Source organism: Nerophis lumbriciformis, linkage group LG38 (assembly GCF_033978685.3).
Source record: "Nerophis lumbriciformis linkage group LG38, RoL_Nlum_v2.1, whole genome shotgun sequence".
Classification (NCBI taxonomy): domain Eukaryota; kingdom Metazoa; phylum Chordata; class Actinopteri; order Syngnathiformes; family Syngnathidae; genus Nerophis; species Nerophis lumbriciformis.
Window position 1 is genome coordinate 13,848,479 of NC_084585.2, and position 25,633 is coordinate 13,874,111.

The window sequence follows — 25,633 nt, forward strand, 5'->3', positions numbered from 1 at the left end:
GGTCAGTATCGGTATCGGTCAGTGTCGGTATCGGATCGGAAATGCAAAAACAATATCGGTATCGGATCGGAAGTGCAAAAACCTGGATCGGGACATCCCTAGTTGCAGGTATCAAATTTTAAATAAAGTTAAAGTACCAATGATTGTCACACACACACTAGATCTGATGATATTATCCTCTGCATTTGACCCATCAGACCTCACCCCCTGGGAGGTGAGGGAAGCAGTGAGCAGCAGCGGTGGCCTCAGGCCGGGAATCATTTTGGTGATTTAACACCCTATTCCAACACTTGATGCTGAGTGCCAAGCAGGGAGGTAACGGGTCCCATTTTTTTAATAGTCTTTGGTATGACTCGGCTGGGGTTTGAACTCACGACCTACCGATCTCAGGGTGGACACTCTAAACACTAGGCCACTGAGCAGGTCAAATGAGCTAATATTTGCCAAAAATAACAAAGATTTCCAGTTCCAACGTTAAGTATCTTGTCTTTGCAGTCTATTCAATTGAATATAGGTTGAAAAGGATTTGCAAATCATTGTATTCTGTTTTTGATTACGATTTACACAACGTGCAAACTTCACTGGTTTTGTAAATAAATAAAACTGTTTAACTATTGTAAATTAACCACAAGCTGGTGTTAATCTGTATGGTTAGTTCAGAGTTCACAAATGTTTCTAAGTATACTTTGCCTGAAAGATTATTTTGATGGAGAATAAGAAGTTTTGTGTGTAAGAGAAAAAGACGTGTGCGCACAAGAAATATGTGTCTGACATAAACCCGTTGTTAGCACAAGATTGACAATAAAAGTTAAAAAGAGTGTCGTACTTAGTAACTTCTTCTGGGCGCAACAACAACACAATTACGCTAAAAAAAGACACATAGTCATTTTTTTTTTAGAACGCACCAAGAAATTAAGTGTGTGCGTGCGTGTGTGGCGTTTTGCTCTACTTTAAACCTCCTTTGAGGCCCCACCCACTCTGAGGCGATTGAGTAAGGTCATGTATCTATTCTGGCCACAAGAGGCCACACTGTGCACTGCCCAAGGTTGTTTTAATGTTTTTGTGCATCATCATTGATACATGACCAGTGGCTTTGCTTGCTTCCTCATAACATGGACTTTCACTTCACAAACAATGGTGACGTGCCAATAAGCAAGGCACCAACCCATAAGCATTCTCTTCATGTTCAATGAAACAGGCTTATGGAAACGAATCAATGAAACTCATGTTTTTGTTTTTTTATCTTGGAGAATGTCAAAAAGTTTGCTTCTTGTGTGCTTGAAAGCGTAATAAAGTTATTTCTGTCCACAGATGCAGTGAAGGCGTAGAAGATGAAAATACACAAGAAGGACAAGCAACAGGTTAGTTGAAAGTGCATGCACCCCTACAGTACAATAGATGTGGTAATTTGTGCCTCATATCAATTATATTTCTTTATAAAAGCAAAAATAATGTATTGTTTTGACAAGCGACAGCCGGTAAGACTCAGTGTTTTCATACACTCATTCAAATTGACTGTTTGCCCTCATACGCACCTGTTTGGCCAGAGAATAAGAAGATGTAGCAGGGAGAATCTGTATTGCCAACTTAGCAGTATTGTCGTTATTGTTATCAGGTAATCACAGCCTCCTAGATACATTTTTTTCAAAACAATGACCAGCAAAGAAGCTGAGAAGAGACTTTTTAAGGCTGGGGCTCTTAAAAGTGTGAGCTGTTTCCTGGGCAAAGAAATATATTTTCCATCCCTCCATCCATTTTTCTACTGCTTGTCCCTTTCGGGGTTGCGGTGGTGCAAAAAACATGACAGTTTATCTCCTATTTAGTGAAATTATTAGGCTGTGGCATCGTCAGAAAAAGTTTTGTACCGTATTTTCCAGACTATAAGGTGCACTTAAAATCCTTCTTTTTTTTTCAAAACTCGACAGTGCGCCTTATAACCCAGTGCGCCTAATGTACGGAATAATTCCGGTTTTGCCTCAAAGCAAATACATTTGGTAGATGGTATATGGATAAGTGTTTAAGTTAAGTTAAAGTACCAATGATTGTCATGTACAAACCTTGAAATTTGTCCTCTGCATTAAACCATCCTCTTGTTCACTATCTGGGAGGTGAGGGGAGCAGTGGGCAGCAGCAGTGGCTGCGCCCGGGAATCATTTTGGTGATTTAACCCCCAATTCCAACCCTTGATGCTGAGTGCCAAGCAGGGAGGTAATGGGTCCCATTTTTATAGTCTTTGGTATGACTCGGCTGGGGTTTGAACTCACGACCTAACGATCTCTGGGCGGACACTCACCACTAAGCCACTGAGTAGGTGTGAGTAAGTGTGACCAGTAGATGGCAGTCAAACATAAGAGATACATGTAGACTGCACTATGATGGCAATATGACTCAATTAAACAACACCAACATTTTATATGTTCCATTGAAAATATGTCAAAATGTTGTAGTACGACTTTGGTTCGCTATGAAGCCGCACCGCTTGATGTGCTTACACATACTAGTATTATTATGGTGTGTGTGTATAAAGTAAGACGGATTATCTGGCATTTTGTTTCACAATATTATGCAAAATCAACTTTTCTTACCTTCTGGTGCCTGCTGATCTGTATTTGGGATCTGCATAAATCCTGAAAAATTGCGCACATCCGCCTTTTGTAGTGCGTGCCGACACCGTAGTTGATAAGCTTCTTCTTTTTCTCTATCTTCTTGTTATGGGGACATTCATCCTCCGCTGTTGCCATTTCTAATATAAAGTAGTGTAAAGTTCTTACTTATATCTGTCAGTAAACTCGCCATGAAAGCGCTAAAACATACCGGTGTAGTGAGTTTTATTATTCACCCAAGGAACTTTAGTTGTTAGAGTTCTGGTGGGATGGTTTTTCACGGGACACATTTCCGGTGTTGTTGTTCTCGGATGAGGAGATGCTGCTCCGCTATTGATTGAAGTTAAGTCTGAATGTCATTAAAATAGTTAGCTCCATCTTTTGACACTTCTTCCACTCCCGTCCTTGCACGCTACACCGCTACAACAAAGATGACGGGGAGAAGACGCTGCCCAAGGTGAGCCACGTAAATAAGACCGCTCACAAAACGGCGCATCTGGAAGCGACTGTCAGAAAGCGGCTTGAAGATGATCTGTTAAACATAATCTATGCAACATTTTGACCAAAGAACCACCATTCCATTTTATGTAGACCACAAGGAAGTGTTTTCCATTTAGAAAAAAAAAGACTCCTTATATATGAAAAAAGATCAAAAGTAGACCATTCATTGGCAGTGCGCCTTATTATATGGTCCAGAAAATACGGTATATTTTTCACTTTTGCGGCTTTTAGCACATGACTTTCACAAATGAAACTCTCAAAAGTCATCCCCATCTTCAAATCTGGAGACAAACACCACTTCACAAATTACCGGCCCGTCTCCCTTCTGCCACAGTTGTCAAAAATATTGGAAAAATTATTTGATAATAGACTTCGTGGCTTCATTGAAAAACACACATTATCTGATTGTCAATATGGGTTCCGACAAAATAGGTCAACTTCATTAGCTTTAAGTGATCTAATAGAGAACATTACTAATGGTATCGAGAAAAACAAATTTGTTTTAGGAATTTTTATTGACCTGCAAAAGGCTTTCGATACCATTGACCACCAGATTTTGGTAAACAAACTGGAAAACTATGGCATAAGGGGAGTGGCAGGGAAATGGCTGAAGAGCTACTTGAATGAGAGACAGCAGATTGTTCAGATCGACCAACATCAATCTACACTCATGAACATAACCTGTGGAGTCCCCCAGGGGTCGATACTGGGACCCACACTATTTATAATGTATATCAATGAAATATGTAAAGTATCAACACTGCTGAAGTTCATCCTCTTTGCTGACGACACAACCATTACATGTGCAGGTGACGACGTAAAGCAACTTCTGGCCTCTGTAACTGAGGAGATGATCAAGTTAAAAACTTGGTTTAATACCAACAAATTGTCTCTGAATTTAAAGAAGACCAAAATCATGCTCTTTAGCAATCGCAAAAGTGAAATACCCATCAGGATTGTTATTGATGATACACCAATAGGATATGTTCAACAAAATTAATTCTTAGGAGTGGTAATAGATGAAAATATATCATGGAAGCCTCATATAAATTACCTGAGGACAAAAGTTGCTAAATGTGTTGGAATGATGAGGAGATCATGTCATTTATTGAACACCAATGCTCTGCTTTTATTGTATCATTCATTTATTATGTCATATCTAAACTATTGTGTTGAAGTCTGGGGAAATTGTTATAAATCTCATCTACAGCCTTTAGTCACTCTGCAGAAAAAGGCCATTAGGATTGTGTCCAATGTTCACTACTTACATCATTCAAATCCACTATTCATGGAGTTAAAGCAACTTAAACTGCACGATGTGATCAATTTTAAAACTGCTCAAATTATGTTTAGGGCATCCCAAAACTCTCTGCCATCCAATATACAAAACCTATTCCAGGATAGAGATGCTCACCATAGTTACAGTCTAAGAGGAAACAACAAATTATATTTTCCTAAATTTAGAACAACTTTAAAATCAATGTGCATTTCAGTGCGTGGAGTCAGTCTGTGGAAAAACTTAGGGGACGAGTTAAAAACCTGTTCTAACATGATTACATTTAAAAGACTGTTTAAAAAAGAAGTACTGAAGAAGTACGAGGAGGAAAGAGAGTGATGCCCTCAGCACAGAGCGATGGGAGAGAGGTGTATGGTCAGAGAGTGTTTGGGCCTGTATGTGTCTGTGTGTGTGTGTGTGTGTGTGTGTGTGTGTGTGTGTGTGTGTGTGTGTGTGTGTGTGTGTGTGTGTGTGTGTGTGTGTGTGTGTGTGTGTGTGTGTGTGTGTGTGTGTGTGTGTGTGTGTGTCTGTGTGTGTGTGTGTGTGTGTTTTGTCTCGTCTTGTCTTGTTTTATAGTAACAGTGGTACTATTGTATTGTTAGTGTACAGGAGTTTTTCTTGTTTTTGTTTGTATAGTATTGTTCTTGTATTATATTGTTTATGTTAAATGTGGAATGAGTGAGAGGGTTTGGGATATTATAAGCATCTGCTTCACCTACTCAGTGGCCTAGTGGTTAGAGTGTCCGCCCTGAGATCGGTAGGTTGTGAGTTCAAACCCCGGCCGAGTCATACCAAAGACTATAAAAATGGGACCCATTACCTCCCTGCTTGGCACTCAGCATCAAGGGTTGGAATTGGGGGTTAAATCACCAAAATGATTCCCGGGCGCGGCCACCGCTGCTGCCCACTGCTCCCCTCACCTCCCAGGGGGTGATCAAGGGTGATGGGTCAAATGCAGAGAATAATCTCGCCACACCTAGTGTGTGTGTGACAATCATTGGTACTTTAACTTTTTAACTTTAACTTCATCCAACCCCTTTTCAAGCCTTGCATAAATGTCCCTGCCAAAATGTTTAAAAAAAAAAGTGTGTGTTGTTGTACTGTGCAGGTTTGAAATAAATAATTCAATCAATCAATCACTTTTGAACAAATCACAAAGTCTTAGTGCTTGATGAAAAACGTCAATAAAAAATTAAAAAGGGGTTTTAAGCAAAAATTCTGCTGCTGCTCAAGTTGGACTTTCTCTTTTTAAATGCCGCCACTGTCATCCTAATATTTGCACCTTTTGTTGATGGCTATCCGCGGGTATATTTGGGATGTATTGAAATTACGTCAACATTGCAGAAATTCTGACAACGTTCCAGACCATGGCGTGCGTTTTGTTTACATCTCTATTCGGCAGCATGGATTTTGGTAATTAAAATCTTTTTTGGTGTTCGAATTTTCGGTACATCACAATTGCGCAATTAATAGTCTATATATATATATATATATATATATATCAATTCATCCTGTAACGCCCAGCTGGTGGTAATGTTGTATGTTCGTGTGGTTTGGATTTGATATACATTTTTCCCATGTTTGCAAACACACCGTCCGTGCTTGAAAGATGGTTGGCGGAGAATGAGGAAGTGTTGTTGTGTGTCCGGGAAAATGCGGACCCACGAAGACGGAAGTGTTTGCATGGTAGATAAAACATGTTGGAATTGTGCCGTTTGTTATCATAAGATAACGTAAAAATAGCGTCAGATTTTGTGTGATTTCTTCTGGGGGCTGCAATTTATTATATTATTTAAAAAAAAACAACAAAAAAACTTTTTTTCGAAGTTTGGCGTTTTGAAAAAGCCGTGGCGGTGCTCCACATTCAATTACATTAGGGAAAACCCTTGATTACATTACAAAACATCTTTGAGAATCAAAGCATGATTGTAATGTAAAACATTTTTTATTATGTCATTGTAGTTAGACCGGATGTGACGCATAGTGAAATTATTATGAAGCCGGAAGTATGTGATCTGTTTGAGAAAAGGTGTTTTGACAACGTGGCAAGAATAAAGAATATAAAAAATTCTTCCTGCATACTGTCTGCCTTCTACCTTTCTTTTCTTTCTGCTGAGCTTTTATCCCATCTTACTGAAACAGTTACATTAACAATGTACATTTTATTTCATCATTGCAGTAAAAGCTAAGCATGGAAGTGAGGCTCCTCCTCTCTGCAAACGGCAAAGCACGCCAGCACACATTCGCTCCAGTGATGTTTTCTCGCAGCGATCGAAGATAAAATAGTCTTGTCTTATCAGGAGAAGGACTTGCCATGGCTTTGGACCTGGGCTTTCCATAATGTACCCTTTTCTTTGTACATTTCTGCTCTCTATTTTCCCGCTTGTGGCTCAACAGTAACTCAACACCATCACATTTTCCCACACTACGACTGAGAGTCAAAAAGGACGTGCACATGTTAATCCTGCTTAAAAAAAAAGCGCTGTTAAAGGAACTTATAGTTAACGCGTTATCGTGTTAACTTTGACTGCCCTACAAAAGACAAGACTGGCACATTCAACTTACCGTAATAGCAAATACTACTTCCTGACTACAGCAACACAACTAGGAAAAACTTAAATGACTCCACACTGGCAGATGATACTTAAAAGTGTAAAATAAAAACATCAATGTATGACGATTGGACAGCAGAGTTATCGTTATCAGATTAACATTTATTAACATACGAAAGTACCGAAAATTGCTACCCGTATCGATTTGATTGATTGATTATTTTGATTGATTGTTTATTGACATCTTAAAGAATTGAATCCATGTAATGCTTTAAAAAGGTGAATGGATGGCACAAAAAGCCAAAAGGCTTGTTTCCATTGTGGTCCATTAATTGAGAATAGATACTATGTTGGTTCAATTGTGAAAGGTAGTCATCACTTGGTACCTCACAAAATTGCAATTTTACGCTTTAACATGTCCGAAAAGAAGTAGGAAGAAGTTTGTGTACCGAAATGTAACATTTTTCAAAGTCTAGCAATACATCGTTTTCATAAAAATTGTTATTATTGTTTTGCTTGTAGTCCAACTTTTCTTTACTGTTTTTACATCTTCTCTCTTGTTCATTGAGAGAAGTTGAGACTCTGCTGCACATCCAAGTCAGGCTGAATACAATATGTGAGTTGGACATACCAACGACTTACTGTCTTGCTCTGCTGCTTCTTAAAAAAGCTTCTTTATTCTTGCAACTTAGTGTTACCAAATGTGCTACACAAGTGCTTCTAAATGAAAAAAATTAGTACCACAAACATATTTTGTAGCACAGAAAAAAATAGAAGCAATATGAAATGTCTTAAATATCACAATTTCAATATTAACATTCAAACAATATACACGTGTACTTATACATATATACACAATGCCATCATAAGGCCTAATGTAACGCTTAATTAAACACAAAGAACATCGATAAACTGTGCTAACAAGAGTGTAGGGCTGGGCGATATGGATCAAAATTAATATCCCAATATAGTCCGGCCTATAAGCTAACCCATAAATGGCAATATTCGTTGACGTAACTAAAAATCTCCACCATGCCATGATTTTAAATTTTCGGGAATGATGGGGATCCCAAATACACAAAAACAGGCACCAACAAGTAAGGCAATTAGTTTTTGCATAACAGGATCCCAACTTAAAAGGGTGTTTTGACATAAGAAAAAAGAAAAAGTGTTGACATTTTATAAGAGAAGTCAAATGTAATATTCAATATTCTTTAAAAAAAAACATTCAGCTATTCTCAATTTTTTAGCTAACAAAAACACAAAAGAACAAAATGTGAAATAAAGTGCCCTGATTTAAGAGGACATGTTTAAACGTCAGCAGCAACTTGAAAATAATTGACCTTTAACAATGGTGTTTTTATAGGTAAACATTATTATCCGATATACACACAAAGATTTTAGCCAGGAACGCCAACCTGCCAACTGCTTCATGATGCTCAGGCTGTGTTCGGAAAATTACTTTTAAAAAGTAATTAATTATAGTTACTCGTTACTTTACCAAAAATGTAATTGAATTATGAACTGAATTACTTTTTATCAAATGTAATTAATTACTAGGGAAATTAATTGTGTTACTTGGAGAATAAACTACAAATATATCTGGCATAACGCAATTGAAATAAGTTTCATACATTTACGACAGCATTGTGTGCGTCTGTGTGTGTGCCTTTTAAACCAAATTACTATTTAATAAATGTAGTTAATTACTAGGTAAAGTAATTAATGCGTTACTTTAAAAAAGTTATAATATCTGGCATAATGCAGTTAAGATAAGTTTCAGTGTGTGCGTGTGCCTTTCAAAAGGCGATGCCTGTTGCCTAATGACGTGTGACGTCAGCGAGTCCATGCTCAGACTCTCAGCCTTTTAGCTCGAGCTGTTTTGTTAGCTTAGGCGATCTCTGACTGAAGCTCTTTTGAATCTTTCAATGGTTTGTGTTATCTCTGCTTAATAAATAGATTGAATGTGCTTCTATGGCTGTATATTCGTGTCAACAAACGCGGTATTGTTAGGACGGCAAATTTGTCACTTCAGTCATTGATTTGTTGTTCAATATTCCTTCAACCCATATAGTTACCAGCGCGCCGTGCAGTTTGTGTCAAGTTGTCTTTTACTGACCAGTTTTTTCAACTAAGACCTTGTTTTCTTCCTTTTTGGAAGACTTGGGCCTCACAAACAGCCTCGCTACAGCTACTGCCCCGCTTCTTTCTGTACATGGCGCAGTAGGCAGGTACACACACACGCAAGCACACACACCCCCACACACAGCTGTCAGCACGCACAGAGTGATCAGTGATACTTCTGCGTCAATCACTTGTCCATTTGTTTATGGTTTAGATTTTTTTCAAACATGTTATACAGTCGATCCTGCGCTCGGGATCTTTCTGTGTGGAGTTTGCATGTCCTCCCCGTGACTGCGTGGGTTCCCTCCGGGTACTCCGGCTTCCTCCCACTTCCAAAGACATGCACCTGGGGATAGGTTGATTGGCAGCACTAAATTGGCCCTAGTGTGTGAATGTGAGTGTGAATGTTGTCTGTCTATCTGTGTTGGCCCTGCGATGAGGTGGCGACTTGTCCTGGGTGTACCCCGCCTCCTGCCCGATTGTAGCTGAGATAGGCTCCAGCACCCCCCGCGACCCCGAAGGGAATAAGCGGTAGAAAATGGATGGATGGATGTTATACAGATGGGCAGAAATTTTGCTCTACTTTGATCAAATTTTGACCAATTTATTTTAGGAGCAAAACGCTAATGAAAGGGTAAAATCTGTGTTCGCACATGTGCTACTTTTTTTCCCCAATATGTTTAGTCGCAAATGCAACTAAAATGCTCGCACTGTACAGCCCTGTTTCAGATGTTTGTGCCTTGTTCGTCATCCGTTCAAGTTCTTGGCTTTCTCTGCGTGTTTCGTCTTGGCGATTCACATTGTAGTCCTACAAAACATATTTGAAAATCAAAGCATGATTGCATAACTAAACACTCAACACATCTTAAAGCACTCACAGTCTTGCTCGTGACATTAAAAATATTTCTTCTAAACTTATTTGTTTTGCTTTCCCCAGTTTTTGTTAATCTTTTTTCCTCTTATAGAAATTACATGCACATGCGTCATGGTCAATTGTTTATTTCTTATTCCTACAAAAAGTGCCCATGTCGACTTAAAATTTGAGACCGAAAGAGGTCATTTCGAGAGATGTCCCAATGCCAATCATGGGATCAGATTGGGGGCTAATATTTGCCTTTTTTAATTTATCGACTGATGATCCGTCGAGCCCAGCCTGTCTTTACAACAGCTGTGTCCCAGTGTTTGCATGGCTAAAGATTTTACTCGCGTGAAAGATTTCTTCAAAAAGCGATGCACGCTCAGGGAAATACAATTACACTTCTATATTCCTTGTTACACAAATGCAGTTGCTTGAAATCCAGGAGGGTGCATGTTTTGCCACAACACTATGGCTCCAATTTTAGAGCTAGCTGCAACAAACGTGTCATCTATCCAAAATGCGAAGCCGCTTCTAAGATATGAATCCTCATTACCATGGCAGAAAACAAACCAAGTTTCTTAAAAGTAGAATTATCACTGGAGGAAAATAGGAAAATAAATGGTTAAGCATGCTACACACACACACCTAGAACAGAATGACACAAGAAGCTAGCCGCTAATGCTTTAATGTAAAGTAGAGGAGATTGAATCAGGTGTCGATACTATCAATACCTAATATAGTAGCAGTGTTCTTGATGAAAAGGCAGTCGCATTTTCCCTCCCTCTCTTTTCTCTCTTGCTTTTCTTCTTTTGTCATTGTCTTGTCTTGTCTTTCTAAGAGCCTCTCCTTTTGCACTGTTATCCAAAATTTACAACAAGAAATTGATAAACTGATCTCTCAACTCAATCCCCTATGTGGACAAGACGCACAGGTTCGGGGGAACGTGCCTGTCCTGGCAGGACTTTTGCTGCTGGATACACGATGGACTCTTGGGATAAGTGGCGGGTCGTGTGGCTTGCAGTTCTTTCCGTCGAATACGTTGAAAATATCTATTTGGAAATGTGATAGCAGGGCGTTTGCCGATTGGATTGAGCCCTTCCCTGGTCTGTCGACAAATTCAGAAGAAGATGTCAGCCAGTCAAGGAGCTCAAAGGCAGCCCGTTGTGATGGATGGGATAGGCAGAGCTGTGAGCACCTGCTCTGGCCATCTTGAAATTGAATCGCAAACTTAAATCACAATCTCAGAGAAGCTTCCCGCTCTGCAAGGCGAAATTATGATCAATTTGAAAGCCAGATTGGACAATTATAGCTGACAAACTATTGGAATGCGTTCGCTCACCCAAACAAAAACGATCCTTATCTACAATTCGACGCCCTAAGCAAATGGCTTTGGCAGTGTTGTGCTGTAAACACTCCAGCGAGACCAGTGCAGTGAAATATGCCCTGAAAATCCATTGTCCCTACTTCAGTAATAACTGGGATGTTGACTCTTGTTCCATGAATGCCGAGCGGAGCAACCTACAGGCCGACAAATATAACACTCATTCATGGACCGCTACACAGATGCGCACACGAACCCCCACGCCACGACTTCCCAGCTTAACCCTTCATGGTATGATGATTTAAAAGCACCGGATAATCCCCCAATGGGGCTAGTTTAGAAGCTGCTTTTTTTCTACTTGATTTTATTTTTGGGGTGATGCGGATTACTGTCTGGATTCAGGATTTTCTCAAAGGATTCCTTACTATTGGGAGATAGGTCCTGGCGGAAGTCTGCGCTCTTTGAGTGCTTTTCTAGTTGTTATTGTAGAAGAAGAGGAAGAAGCCTCGCTTGGCCACTATGTGACCAAGTCAGACGTCTGAATGCGCGGAGGTCCTGGGCGAGGGCGCTGAGGTGCAACAGTGACCTTGTTGATGACATTTTGGACGTCCAGGTCAGCCGGAGACGACTACGTGGATGGCGCCACCCCCTGAGTGGCGGACGTGGGCGAGCATGCCATGAGAGCCTGTTTGGCTTGAACTCCGTCATCCATTCTAGCAACATGGCCGAGGAATCGCAGCCTTCCCTTTTTATTGCGGTGGAAATAGCAGTACGACAGCCTGCTTTTTCGTGAACTGCATAATTTGTGATAGGTGGAACCACCGGATGCAAAGGATGTTCTGGAAGCATTTCCCGTGAAACACATCAAGTAGACGAGTAGTGTCTGTGGAAAAAGTCCAAGTTTCAGATCAGTAAAGAAACCTTGGTATCATGCAGGATTTGAAAATGCGCATCTTTGCGTACACTTTTATCTTTGCACTCCGCCAGACTCTTTGGAGGCTTCCGAAAGTACAGCGTGTCTGCTGCAGACGATGTACAACTTCAGGATGTTGCGAGCAAGATTTGGCAATTTTGAATCCAAGATAAACAAACTTCTTGATCGTTTCGACCTACTGGTCCTGTATGGTAATGACCTGTTGCAGACCTGGCTGCAGAAAAAAAATTAGGGGAGGGGGCGTTCAAATTTTTTATGGGGGGCCCTGGCAAAAATGTATTCCAGCTGCGTGAGCGCGGACGCTTGCTCAAGCTGCACTGCTGGGGCTTCGTCTGTCCACAACTGATAACTATGTGTAAAACAAACACATATTTGTGGTTATTGTTACAAGATGTGTCTGCAGCTGGGATAGGCTCCAGCACAATCCCAAGAGGGACAAGCGGTAAGAAATGGATGTTTGAAATTATTTAAGCCTTTATTGTGTCCGAAAGATGTTACTTGGCCATTTCTATGATATTGAGATTGTAAAAGACTGTTATTGATCCGATGCTGATGTGCTAAAACCTCTTTCTTGTTTAAAAGCTACATAAAATATTACCTGTTATTTGTTCAAGCACATAATAAATATTAATAAAGTGTTTGAATGTGTTCATTAAATCAATGTATTCTTACCTGCCAAAAAGGGATTCAAAGTAGTATCGTGATATTGACACATCTCATATGCGCATAAATTACTAGACTAACTTTAGGAGATGCACTGATGAGATGTGTCAATATCAAAATATTACTTTGAGTCACTGTGGCAACCTAAAGTTGTCGTTTGGGGTAGATTTCAGCTTTACAAAGGGTACTTTAACACGTAAAAAGTACAGTTTGTACTTTATTATCATAACTGTAACTCTCTTAAGGGTAAACTTATAATTTATGCACAAATGAGAAGGTCAGTATCAAAATATTACGTTGAATCACTTTTTGTCAGCCAAGAATACGTTGATTTAATGAATACATCCAAACACTTTATTAATATTTGTTATACAGTATGTATGAACAGTTATTACGTTGAATCACTTTTTGGCAACCAAGAATACATTGATTTAATTAATACATCCAAACACTTTATTAATATTTTTTATATGTATAAACAGTTAAAGGGGCTGTTTGCAACATTCACACAGATACTTAAAGGGCGCCAACTTTCCAATGTATTTTACACAGTATATCCCGCCCTCTCATGGCTTCTCGTATGTAATAACGTAATTACGTACGTACGTAACACATGCACGCGCATTAGCTTCAGGTGTTGTTAGCTAATATTAGCAATTTGGATAGCTAGCGTTAGCTGTCATTGAATGTATATTCTATTATAACAACAACATGACTGCAAAATATTTGTTGCTTCTCTTGGACTGCTTTTGTATGTGTGCATGTGTATGTGTTGACGAGATCAATCATTTTATTCGGACAGGTAACATTTTTTGTTACATAAACTTTGTAATTGTAAAAAATTATGTTAAACCACTAATGGTAACATAAGCGGGCCAGTTGTGTTCTTGTTTTATTTTTTGCTTTAAAAAGTGTTACTGTGAAGAAGTTGCAAACAGCGCCTTTAATATTGTAGGTAGTTTCTAAACAAGACAGAGGTTTAGCACATCAACATTGGATCAACAACAGTTCTTTGCAATCTCATTAATACCATAAAAATGGCCAACTATTTCATTTTTAGGACACAAATTGACAAAGGCTTGAATAATTTCAAACACATATTGTCACAATAACCACAAATATAAGTGTTTATCTTACATGTAATAATCAGCTGTGGACAGACAAAGCCCCAGCAGCGAAGGTTTTGCAAGCGATGCACACTCACGCGGTGGTTGGGAATAACAGATTTAATTTACAGTTGTGATGTCACGAACTATGACTCGCCCGCTGATGACATCATAGGAGTAAAATCAAATGTGTCCTCTTCACTTCACCCCAGTTGTACACATATTACGATGTGGAACAACGTTAAAGCCACACATTTTGTTTTTGTTTTTGGCGGGGACTACTGACTTCCTCATCTGAAAAGGAAAAGCATTTGATTGGCTGTCCTTCATAACTTACCCTCAACCTTCTTTCAACGTTCGGCGTTATAGAGCTGTGATTGGATATACTCCGGACTTGTCCCACCCATCGACAAGACAAAAATAAATATTATTGGATTTCGTTTCTGTCAACATTTTTTTATCCTTAACTAAACTGTCAGTTAACTGTGTTATCGTCTTAGTCAACGTGCCTTTGTTTTGATTAAATATCATTCCTTATTTTTTATTTTTTATTTTTTTATTTTTTTCTGCGATGAGGTGGCGACTTGTCTAGGGTGTACCCCGCCTTCCGCCCGATTGTAGCTGAGATAGGCTCCAGCATCCCCCGCGACCCCAAAGGGAATAAGCGGTAGAAAATGGATGGATGGATGGATGGATCATCCTTTTTTTACCTGCTTTGATGTAAAAAACAAAACCCAAATAGAATTTATATTTTCCAGTCCAGGGTGAGCACGGCTGACTCAAGGCAGAGGAGCTGACCTGTTGTGGAGGCAGTAGGAAATCTGACAGTGATTGAATTTTTGTCTTTACCCAGCTGAAGGGAAGGCCCAGGGTTCTTCCGCTAATACTGATAATGCTTTGGTGATGGTAAGGAGGTGTGTGGAGAAGAGCACGTTATCATCACCGTAGCACAGGTCAGTGAAGCAGAAGTAGAAGTTTACTTCAAGACTCGGGCAGTAGTGCAGTGTGCTCTGCATCCAGTAGTCAAGACTAGAGATGTCCGGTAATATCGGGCTGCCGATATTATCGGCCGATAAATGCTTTACAATGTAATATCGGAAATTATCGGTATCGGTTTCAAAAAGTAAAATTGATGACTTTTTAAAATGCCGCTGTGTACACAGACGTAGGGAGAAGTACAGAGCGCCAATAAACCTTAAAGGCACTGCCTTTGCGTGCCGGCCCAATCACATAATATCTACGGCTTCTCACACACACAAGTGAATGCAACCATACTTGGTCAACAGCCATACAGGTCACACTGAGGGTGGCCGTATAAACAACTTTAACACTGTTACAAATATGCGCCATACTGTGAACCCACACCAAACAAGAATGACAAACACATTTCGAGAGAACATTCGCACCGTAACACAACATAAACACAACAGAACAAATACCCAGAACCCCTTGCAGCACTAACTCTTCCGGGAAGCTACAATATACACCCCCCCGCTACCCTCTACTCCCCCACCTCAACCCCGCCCCCCCAACCCCGCCCACCTCAACCTCCTCATGCTCTCTCAGGGAGAGCAGGTCCCAAATTCCAAGCTGCTGTTTTGAGGAATGTTAAAAAACATAATGCACTTTGTGACTTCAATAATAAATATGGCATTTTTTTCCATAACATTGAGTTGATTTATTTTGGAAAACTTTGTTGCATTGTTTAATGCATCCAGCGGGGCATCACAACAAAATTAGGCATAATAATGTGTTAATTCCACGACTGTATATATCGGTATCGGTTAAAGGGGAACATTATCACAATTTCAGAATGGTTAAAACCATTAAAAATCAGTTCCCAGTGGCTTATTATATTTTTCGAAGTTTTTTTCAAAATTTTACACATCTCGCAATATCCCTAAAAAAAGCTTCAAAGTGCCTGATTTTAACCATCGTTATAAACACCCGTCCATTTTCCTTTGACGTCACATAGTGAATACAAACAAACATGGCGGAAAGAACAGCAAGCTATAGCGACATTAGCTCGGATTCAGACTCGGATTTCAGCGGCTTAAGCGATTCAACAGATTACGCATGTATTGAAACGGATGGTTGTAGTGTGGAGGCAGGTAGCGAAAACGAAATTGAAGAAGAAACTGAAGCTATTGAGCCATATCGGTTTGAACCGTATGCAAGCGAAACCGACGAAAACGACACGACAGAAAGCGAGGACAAATTCGGCGATCGCCTTCTAACCAACGATTGGTATGTGTTTGTTTGGCATTAAAGGAAACTAACAACTATGAACTAGGTTTACAGCATATGAAATACATTTGGCAACAACATGCACTTTGAGAGTGCAGACAGCCCAATTTTCATCAATTAATATATTCTGGAGACATACCCTCATCCGCGCTCTTTTCCTGAAAGCTGATCTGTCCAGTTTTGGAGTTGATGTCAGCAGGCAAGGGAAGCTAGGGTCGATATTCTTCTCTTGATCATCTTCGGTGGCATAAGGGACGGTGTGAGCCAAGACATCCAGGGGGTTTAGCTCGCTCGTCTGCGGGAACAAACTGCCGCCATTGCTTGCCGTGCTACCGAGGTCCTTTGTCCCTGAATTGCTCACACACTCCGGCAGATTCAATGGGGGTCTGGCGGCAGATTTCTTTGACTTTATCGTTGGAAATGCATCTGCTTTGAGTGTCGCAGGATATCCACACATTCTTGCCATCTCTGTCGTAGCATAGCTTTCGTCGGTAAAGTGTGTGGAACAAACATCCAATTTCTTGCCACTTTCACATCTTTGGGCCACTGGTGCAACTTGAATCCGTCCCGAGGCATGATGTCTCCAAGGTACGGAAAACAGTCGAAAAAACGGAAAATAACAGAGCTGATTTGACTCTGTGTTTGTAATGTGTTTGAGAAAATGGCGGATTGCTTCCCGATGTGACGTCACAACGTGACGTCATCGCTCCGAGAGCGAATATTAGAAAGGCGTTTAATTCGCCAAAATTCACCCATTTAGAGTTCGGAAATCGGTTAAAAAAATATATGGTCTTTTTTCTGCAACATCAAGGTATATATTGACGCTTACATAGGTCTGGTGATAATGTTCCCCTTTAAGAGTTGGACAATATCGGAATATTGGATATCGGCAAAAAAGCCATTATCGGACATCTCTAGTCAAGACACACAAAGATACTGTAGCAGTTTTGTTACACAAGAGTGTAGAATATGAAAATACAAGTAGAAATATGCATCAATGGAAAAAAAAAACTAAAAATGTGTTCAAAGGAGAAGGAGTGGAAGATTTTGCATGTAAACAAATTGTTGCGTCACAGTCCACACTATGGTGAGTTCAAGAACCGCGGAAATTAGAAGGACAAAACGATGTTCACCAAATACTCTCATCAGTGAAGCATACACACAATCATATTAAACAGCGGGCTTTCTGAATGGGCAAGCAATGGTTATTTTATGTCTGTTATGTCAACAACTGCATATGTCAACATGCTGTACGTCAGCCAGTACGAGGGGCGTCAACATAAATGGGCTCCAATTAATTGACCTACCACGGATTGGCTTTAGCATCTTTGATCAGATGTGTCCCCCGCATTCTTCAGTTTTTCTGTATGCATGTTGGAAAAGTTTGGTGAAGAGTGATAACGTGTGGGTTCTAGTTAGTCCTGTTGTTTCTGAACTAATTAGTCGGAAAGGTCTTCCCTACGGAAACAAAAGAGGCAGTTCTTCTTACTGACACATCAATTCCTAAGCAACCCCCTACCCACATTTTCCCCCACCAAATTCCTGAATCAGCGAATGTCTTGTTTTCTCCACTTCAAGGCAAAGCAGTCAAGCGCTGTCGGAAGACTACATTTGCACACTTTGATCGTCTTTTCCTTCTCAGCCAAACACACGAAATGCCGTCTGCATGCTTCTCCCCCTCCCCCCACCTTTAATCATTTGACCGCTATTGTTAACATGGAGCAGAGTCGGAAGCACGCATGATGAACATCGCTAACCTGTGCTACAACAAACCATAGCAGTGTTAGCCAAGCATGCATGCTAGCCACGTCCTGGCTGCAGCACTGATGAAACTGCCGCACACGCACTTTATTTCTGTGAGAGAAGCACTTTGTGTGTAGTGTGTGTGTGTGTGTTTTAAGCCAGTGTTATTGATTAATTGGCTGTTCAACTGCAAGCAGGGAGCCGCCCTCAGCTGTGCTCAGTTGGCTGCATGTGGCTGGCAGAACTTGCTACACTGCAGCATGCTGCTGAAGTGTGCGTGCATGCGTGTGTGCGCGTGCGTGCGCGCGTGTGTGTGAATCAGATTGTGTGCTTGTTTGGCTTTGTGAATGTCATCCCTATGTCGGCGCTTTAAGCTGTGAAACTAATCATTGTGCGTTTTTGTGTATATATCTGCTTACTATTCGGTCAGCGCTAGCGTAGCATCAAATATTAGCCTCGACTTTAACTGCCTGCCATGTCCATTTTTTCCCCTACATTTACCATGAGACATAATGCTCTCAATAGAAATAATTTGTTCTAGAGTCAAACTGTGACAGTCGTCAAACCTACTGCCTGCCCTGGTTTAACCCGCCTGGTCCAGCCCATGCTTCCCGTTCTGCCTGAAGCACAAACCTGGGTCCTCTGAATAAGAGTTGAGAACTTTAAGTACCGTATTTTCCGCACTATAAGGCGCACCGGATTATTAGCCGCACCTTCTATGAATTACATATTTCATAATTTTGTCCACCAATAAGCCGCCCCGGACTATAAGCCGCGCCTACGCTGCGCTAAAGTGAATGTCAAAAAAACGCTGCGCTAAAGTGAATGTCAAAAAAACAGTCAGATAGTTCAGTCAAACTTTAATAATATATTGAAAACCAGCGTTCTAACAACTCTGTCCCAAAATGTACGCAAATGTGCAATCACAAACATAGTAAAATTCAAAATGGTGTAGAGCAATAAATAGCAACATAATGTTGCTCGAACGTTAATGTCACAACACACAAAATAAACATAGCGCTCACCTTCTGAAGTTATTCTTCATTCGTAAATCCTTCGAATTCTTCGTCTTCGGTGTCCGAATTGAAAAGTTGCGCAAGCGTGGGATCCAAAAATGGCCGGCTCCGCCTCGTCGAAGTCATCGGATTCAGTGTCGCTGTTGTTGTGCAGCAGTTCTGTGAATCCTGCCTTCCGGAAAGCTCGGACCACAGTTGTGACCGAAACTATCTGCCCAGGCATTTACGATCCACTGGCAGATGTTGGCGTATGTCGACCGGCGCTATCTGCCCGTCTTAGTGAAGGTGTGTTCGCCTTCGGAGCTGTGTGAAAAAAGCCACCCGGCCTCTTCGCGTAAACTTCCCTTAACCACTCGCTCATCTTTTCTTCATCCATCCATCCCTTCGAGTTAGCTTTTATGATGACGCCGGCTGGAAAGGTCTCTTTTGGCAAGGTCTTCCTTTTGAATATCACCATGGGTGGAAGTTAGCATGGCAAGCTAGAACCACAGTGAAGGATGACTTCTCATTCCCTGTGGTGCGAATATTCACCGTACGTGCTCCCGTTCCACAGTGCGGTTCACAGGAATATCAGTTGCTGTGAAATACGGTAGTAATCCGTGTGCGGATGGAGAGATTGCGTCTTTTTATGAACCGGATCCTTGTCGCGTAGTAGGAGCCATTTTGTGGTCTTTACAGATGTAAACAGGAAATGAAACGCGTTTTTTCTTCTTCTTCCGGGGGCGGGTGAAGCGCTTCCTGTTCTATGGGGGCGGGTGCTTTCCTTGGCGGTTGCTTGCGTAGAAGAAGAAGCGCTTCCTGTTCTACCGGGAAAAAAGATGGCGGCTGTTTACCGAAGTTGCGAGACCGAAACTTTATGAAAATGAATCGTAATAAAGCGCACCGGGTTATAAGGCGCACTGTCAGCTTTTGAGAAAAATTGTGGTTTTTAGGTGCGCCTTATAGTGCGGAAAATACGGTATTGGGTTAAGAGCCTGAGCTGTCAACCCGTTGTCCAGTGCAAGCGCTTAAAGTACCAGTAGAGTGGAAAAACAAGTTGACTTTATATGCTTAATTGTGTTTATTGTATCTATTAAACCATTTCCATTTGTATTTACAATCTGCAAAGTATGTGAAAACACTGTTTAAACATCACAAAATGCCTGATATTCAGTCAGCCATTTTGAATATTGCGCTCTGAATACCTTCGGTTATGTTCAGAGAGTGACATCACAGTAGTAACGCTTCTGCACTCTGACAATGTTATCAGATTAGTCATACTGGAAATACGCAAAAATTGGAAAGAGAGGTGCTGTTAATTATTCACAATCCTTACGTAAGACAAGAACACAATCGCTTGGCTTTTTTTATGCATTCAAAATCGTAAATAATAGCTAACAATTGAGTCAATAGATCGAGTGTTCTCTGTTGTGCTCATTATACTCTCTCTAAAAACATGCAGAAAGCGCCAACAATATTCCATTTACATGTTGTGACCTGAAAAGTAACCAAATATGAGAGATATTATTATAAGTGCCAACAGACTATTTTAGGGGCGCATTGATAGCAGTGAGCTATTACTAGCTTATGCTGCTGTTGTATACACACTATAAGCTGGCGGCTGCTTCTACTTTGTCTCAAACTTGCTAAACGTACATTCTTGATTATAATTCATGTATCTCTCACCCGATAGCAAACAAATATGGCCATGGTCCGACATGCTGGTCGTCTTTCACATCCCCGCAAGATGGCGAAAAATTCCCTAAAAGACGCTTCCGCTGGAATTTTTTTTAACCCTTCGTGTGGATCGCGATTCATTCTTCATCTAAATGGGATTTTGTGAGCATCTCGTCCGTCGGCATCCCAGCGAGAGTGGAATTATTACAGTGTTTGTTTTATTATGGTTTGAAATTATTAGTTTTAATGTTTAACACCTAGCGAAGCTGCAGATGCTAGTGTCACAATGCTGCAGATGCTAGTGTCAAAATACAAAACTTATTGCTCATCCTTTTTGTGTTCGGGCTCAACAATATAAGGCCTTGGATCATATTTCTGGCTCTCGTTGGCTCTCACAAAGTCTGCTTGATTAGCATTGTTGTAATGGTTGCTAACGCGACGTCACACGATCACGTGACTAGCTTCCTCATTATCTCTCAAAAGGGCTCGGGGAATCTCCGTGAGATTGGTACTATTTTGATCATATCTATTTATTCGCAAACTTTGGAAGTCTTTAGGTGTCATTAATCAGATGTACTGTATATGATATTAGCTTCAATGCTGCTACAAACATGCACACAACGTAGCTGACTACTGCAAATACCATAGAAAGTAAAATAAATACTCCAAATCAGTCCATTAAATCAAAAATATGCAATCGCTTCTTCACATGCAATAGAAAGATCAGATATTTGAGACACTTGTGATTTAGGGCTATATAAATAAACATTGATTGATTGATTGATTGATATTGTAAACATGACCATGTAGAGACAGAAACGATGTGTGAATAAGATCAATATAATTTAGCTATTTTGTTTAACAATATGAAGACCTGTTTGGTATGAAAGGTATCTTGTGTTACAGGGTATGATCTGGCCCCACTAATATTGTGGTAGGGGAGACGCTCATGTAGTTGGTTTTGTGCGTTACCAACTTTAACAAACTGTATGGTGCGACAAATGTACTCGCAAATGCGCCTAAAAATAGACCTAGGACTTTAAAAAAACAACAACCTGTTGCACATGTACAAAAAGGGATTTCAACCCATTCATCGCATTTTGCTCCTAAAATAAATCCTTCCAAATTTGATAAAACTAGAGTAAAATGTTCGGCCATCAATATAGCATGTTTGAAATAAATTTAAACCATAACCAAATGGACAAGAGCTGAGAGCGATGTGTATTCCCTGCCAACCCCCACCACTCCTGTGGCATGCACAGAGGGGAGCGGGGCTGCTCCTTCTAGCTCATACACTCAGTGTTCCAACGTGGATGAAACTAGATCTTAGTTTAAAGAACTGGTCATTAAAAGACGTTTTTTTCACCACCACTTGACATGACTTGCACTGCGCGCTACTAACTACGATGGTTGGTAGGAATATTGAACAACAAATCAATGATGGAACTGACAAACTTGTCATCTAAACATACAGCCATGGAAGGACATTCAACCTATTTATTAAGCAGAGGTAACACAAACCAGTGAAAGATTCAAAAGAGCTGCCGTCACAGTCGGCAAACTGCCGTTGCTAGCCTGCTTAGCTAACAAAACAGCTTGAACTCAGACTTGCTGAAGTCACACGTCACGAGGCAACAGGCACCACCTTTTAAAAGGCGCACACAATGCTGTCATATATATATATATGTGTATATATATATATATATATATATATATATATATGTGTATATATATATATGTATATATATATATATATATATATATATATATATATATATGTATGTATATATGTATATATATATATATATATATATATATATATATAGCGTTATGCCAGATATTTGCAGTTTATTCTCCAAGTAACACATTAATTAATTTCCCTTGTACATTTCAAAAAGAATAATTCAGTTCGTAATTCAGTTACATTTTTGTTAAAGTAGCGAGTAACTATAATTAATTACTTTTTAAAAGTAATTTTCAGAACACAGCCTGTCACACAGTATCATAAAACAGTTGGCAGGTTGGTGTTCCTGGCTAAAATATTTGTGTGTATGTCCTATAATAATGTTTACCTATAAAAAAGGTCAATTATTTTCATGTTGCTGCTGACGTTTAAACATGTCCTCTTAAATCAGGGCACTTTATTTCACATTTTGTTCTTTTGTATTTTTGTTAGTTGAATAATTGAGCATAGCTAAATTTTTTTTTAAGAAATTGGAGATTATATTTGACTTTTCTTATATTATACATGTTTTCTTTTTTCTTATCTCAAAACACCTCTTAAGTTGGGATCCTATTATGCACAAACTACTTTTCTTACTTGTTAATACCTGTTTTTGTGTATTTGGGATCCTCATAAGTGTGGAAAATTTTAAATCAAGGCATGGTGGAGATATTTAGTCATGTCAACGAAAATTTTAATTTAATGGTTAATTTATGAGCCAAACTGTATTCGGATATGAGTTTTGATCCATATCGCCCAGCCCTATACTCGTGTCAGCAACAGTGCTAGCACAGTTTAGGGATGCTCTCTTGTGTTTAATTGAGCGTTACTGTACGCCTAATTATGGCATTGTGTCTATATGTATAATTGCACATGTGTACCTTGTTTGAGTTTTAATAAGGAAATTGTGATATTTAAGACATCTCATATTCCTACAAAATTGCTATTGTGCTACAAAAAAAAATCTGTGCTACTAATGTTTTATTTTTAGTACAGCCTTAACTGTGTAAGATACTTGTAGCAGAAAGAAGGTGACCGTTAAACAAACTGTGCTGTTATTGTGATTAAGAAATACACAATGTCAGTGATCTCTTCAGTTTTTGTTGGTCTTCAGTCCAAGGAGGCTGACCCACTTACGGTAGTTGTCAGTTTGCAGCCAGCACCATCCAGGTTCACCAGCTTTGACAGTGACGGCCAGCGTGTGCTTTAAATCACAAAGTAAACAATTGTTTAGAGTGTTGTTGTTGTTGGCGTGCTAATGCGTCACACATGCTTCGGTCCATCCAAAAAAAACATTGGATAGAACACACAGACAGCGGGCAGCCACAAAAGCTGTCGTCATGGTGACCACGTGTTTACGTCTGCCTCTGCACTCCCTGCTCCATTGGTATGGAGAGACAGTTTCCATGGCAACAGTCCTGATGCCTCTCCTTTTGCTAACTGCTTGCCATCCATGTTTACCCCTTACTTTGCGTGTGTGTGAGTGTGTATACCTCTACGTATGTTTGATGTGCTCACCATATGTTGATAGTATGCCACATTTCACACTTTGGTGAGGACACAAGGACACACATATGTCATTACAAACTAGTTGGACCTTGCCAAACACGACCGTGTTCCCTTCTCTTGTTGTACCCACTCGACATCCATTGCAGTCGGCCCACGAAGGGGGCTCTGAAATCTGCGATTCCTTCTCAAGGTTTCTTTTTCCCCCCAGGTTTTGGTTCAAATTTTCATTGCCGGATGTGTGCTTAGATCATGGGATGTCATGAGTTTGTGACATAGTGATTAAGGGCGATAAAGTTAAAATTTGATTAGAATTTCAGGTTGTCCTCCAGATTGCCAGCATACCTGTGACGGTGGCTACGTTAGGGTGTTGGGAGTGTGCTCCATATGACATCATCATATAATTTGCATAATCCGCGATAATGCATATCATTTTTATTAAAAACTCTTAAACATTTTTATACATACATTTAAAAACAAATGTGTTATTAATTAGTATTAACATACTTTTTCCTATTATATTGTTTTGTTTTATTTTTCAAATTTTTTAAAGTTTCTAGAGACTTCTCCAAACCTTTTAGTGACGTTTTCTTTATTTAAAACGACTAGCAACAAATGTAGCAAGAGCTGTAACGACCCTGAGGTCACACCTGCTTTGCGTAACTGCTCCAACTGCATTTTCTCTCCTTAAAAGTCAAATATATTCGGTGCATCACTAGTCAATTATAGACTGTATATATATATATATATATATATATATATATATATATATATATATATATATATATACAGGTAAAAGCCAGTAAATTAGAATATTTTGAAAAACTTGATTTATTTCAGTAATTGCATTCAAAAGGTGTAACTTGTACATTATATTTATTCATTGCACACAGACTGATGCATTCAAATGTTTATTTCATTTAATTTTGATGATTTGAAGTGGCAACAAATGAAAATCCAAAATTCCGTGTGTCACAAAATTAGAATATTACTTAAGGCTAATACAAAAAAGGGATTTTTAGAAATGTTGGCCAACTGAAAAGTATGAAAATGAAAAATATGAGCATGTACAATACTCAATACTTGGTTGGAGCTCCTTTTGCCTCAATTACTGCGTTAATGCGGCGTGGCATGGAGTCGATGAGTTTCTGGCACTGCTCAGGTGTTATGAGAGCCCAGGTTGCTCTGATAGTGGCCTTCAACTCTTCTGCGTTTTTGGGTCTGGCATTCTGCATCTTCCTTTTCACAATACCCCACAGATTTTCTATGGGGCTAAGAACAGGGGAGTTGGCGGGCCAATTTAGAACAGAAATTCCATGGTCCGTAAACCAGGCACGGGTAGATTTTGCGCTGTGTGCAGGCGCCAAGTCCTGTTGGAACTTGAAATCTCCATCTCCATAGAGCAGGTCAGCAGCAGGAAGCATGAAGTGCTCTAAAACTTGCTGGTAGACGGCTGCGTTGACCCTGGATCTCAGGAAACAGAGTGGACCGACACCAGCAGATGACATGGCACCCTAAACCATCACTGATGGTGGAAACTTTACACTAGACTTCAGGCAACGTGGATCCTGTGCCTCTCCTGTCTTCATCCAGACTCTGGGACCTCGATTTCCAAAGGAAATGCAAAATTTGCATGGTTGGGTGATGGTTTGGGGTGCCATGTCATCTGCTGGTGTCGGTCCACTCTGTTTCCTGAGATCCAGGGTCAACGCAGCCATCTACCAGCAAGTTTTAGAGCACTTCATGCTTCCTGCTGCTGCATCAGTCTGTGTGCAATGAATAAATATAATGTACAAGTTACAC

At 40.0% G+C, this 25,633-nt stretch overlaps 1 protein-coding gene across 9 annotated transcripts in view; it reads left to right on the top strand.

Annotated features, from left to right (window-relative positions):
- Positions 1-25,633, top strand: part of chd6 (chromodomain helicase DNA binding protein 6) — a 130,713-nt gene that overhangs the window by 35,976 nt on the left and 69,104 nt on the right. For all 9 annotated transcript variants that reach the window (XM_061932456.1, XM_061932462.1, XM_061932458.1 and 6 more), the window contains exon 2: positions 1,312-1,361. In XM_061932456.1, coding sequence (XP_061788440.1) covers positions 1,332-1,361 — 30 coding nt within the window. In that variant the 5' untranslated portion in view covers positions 1,312-1,331. The remainder of the gene's footprint in view (positions 1-1,311; positions 1,362-25,633) is intronic.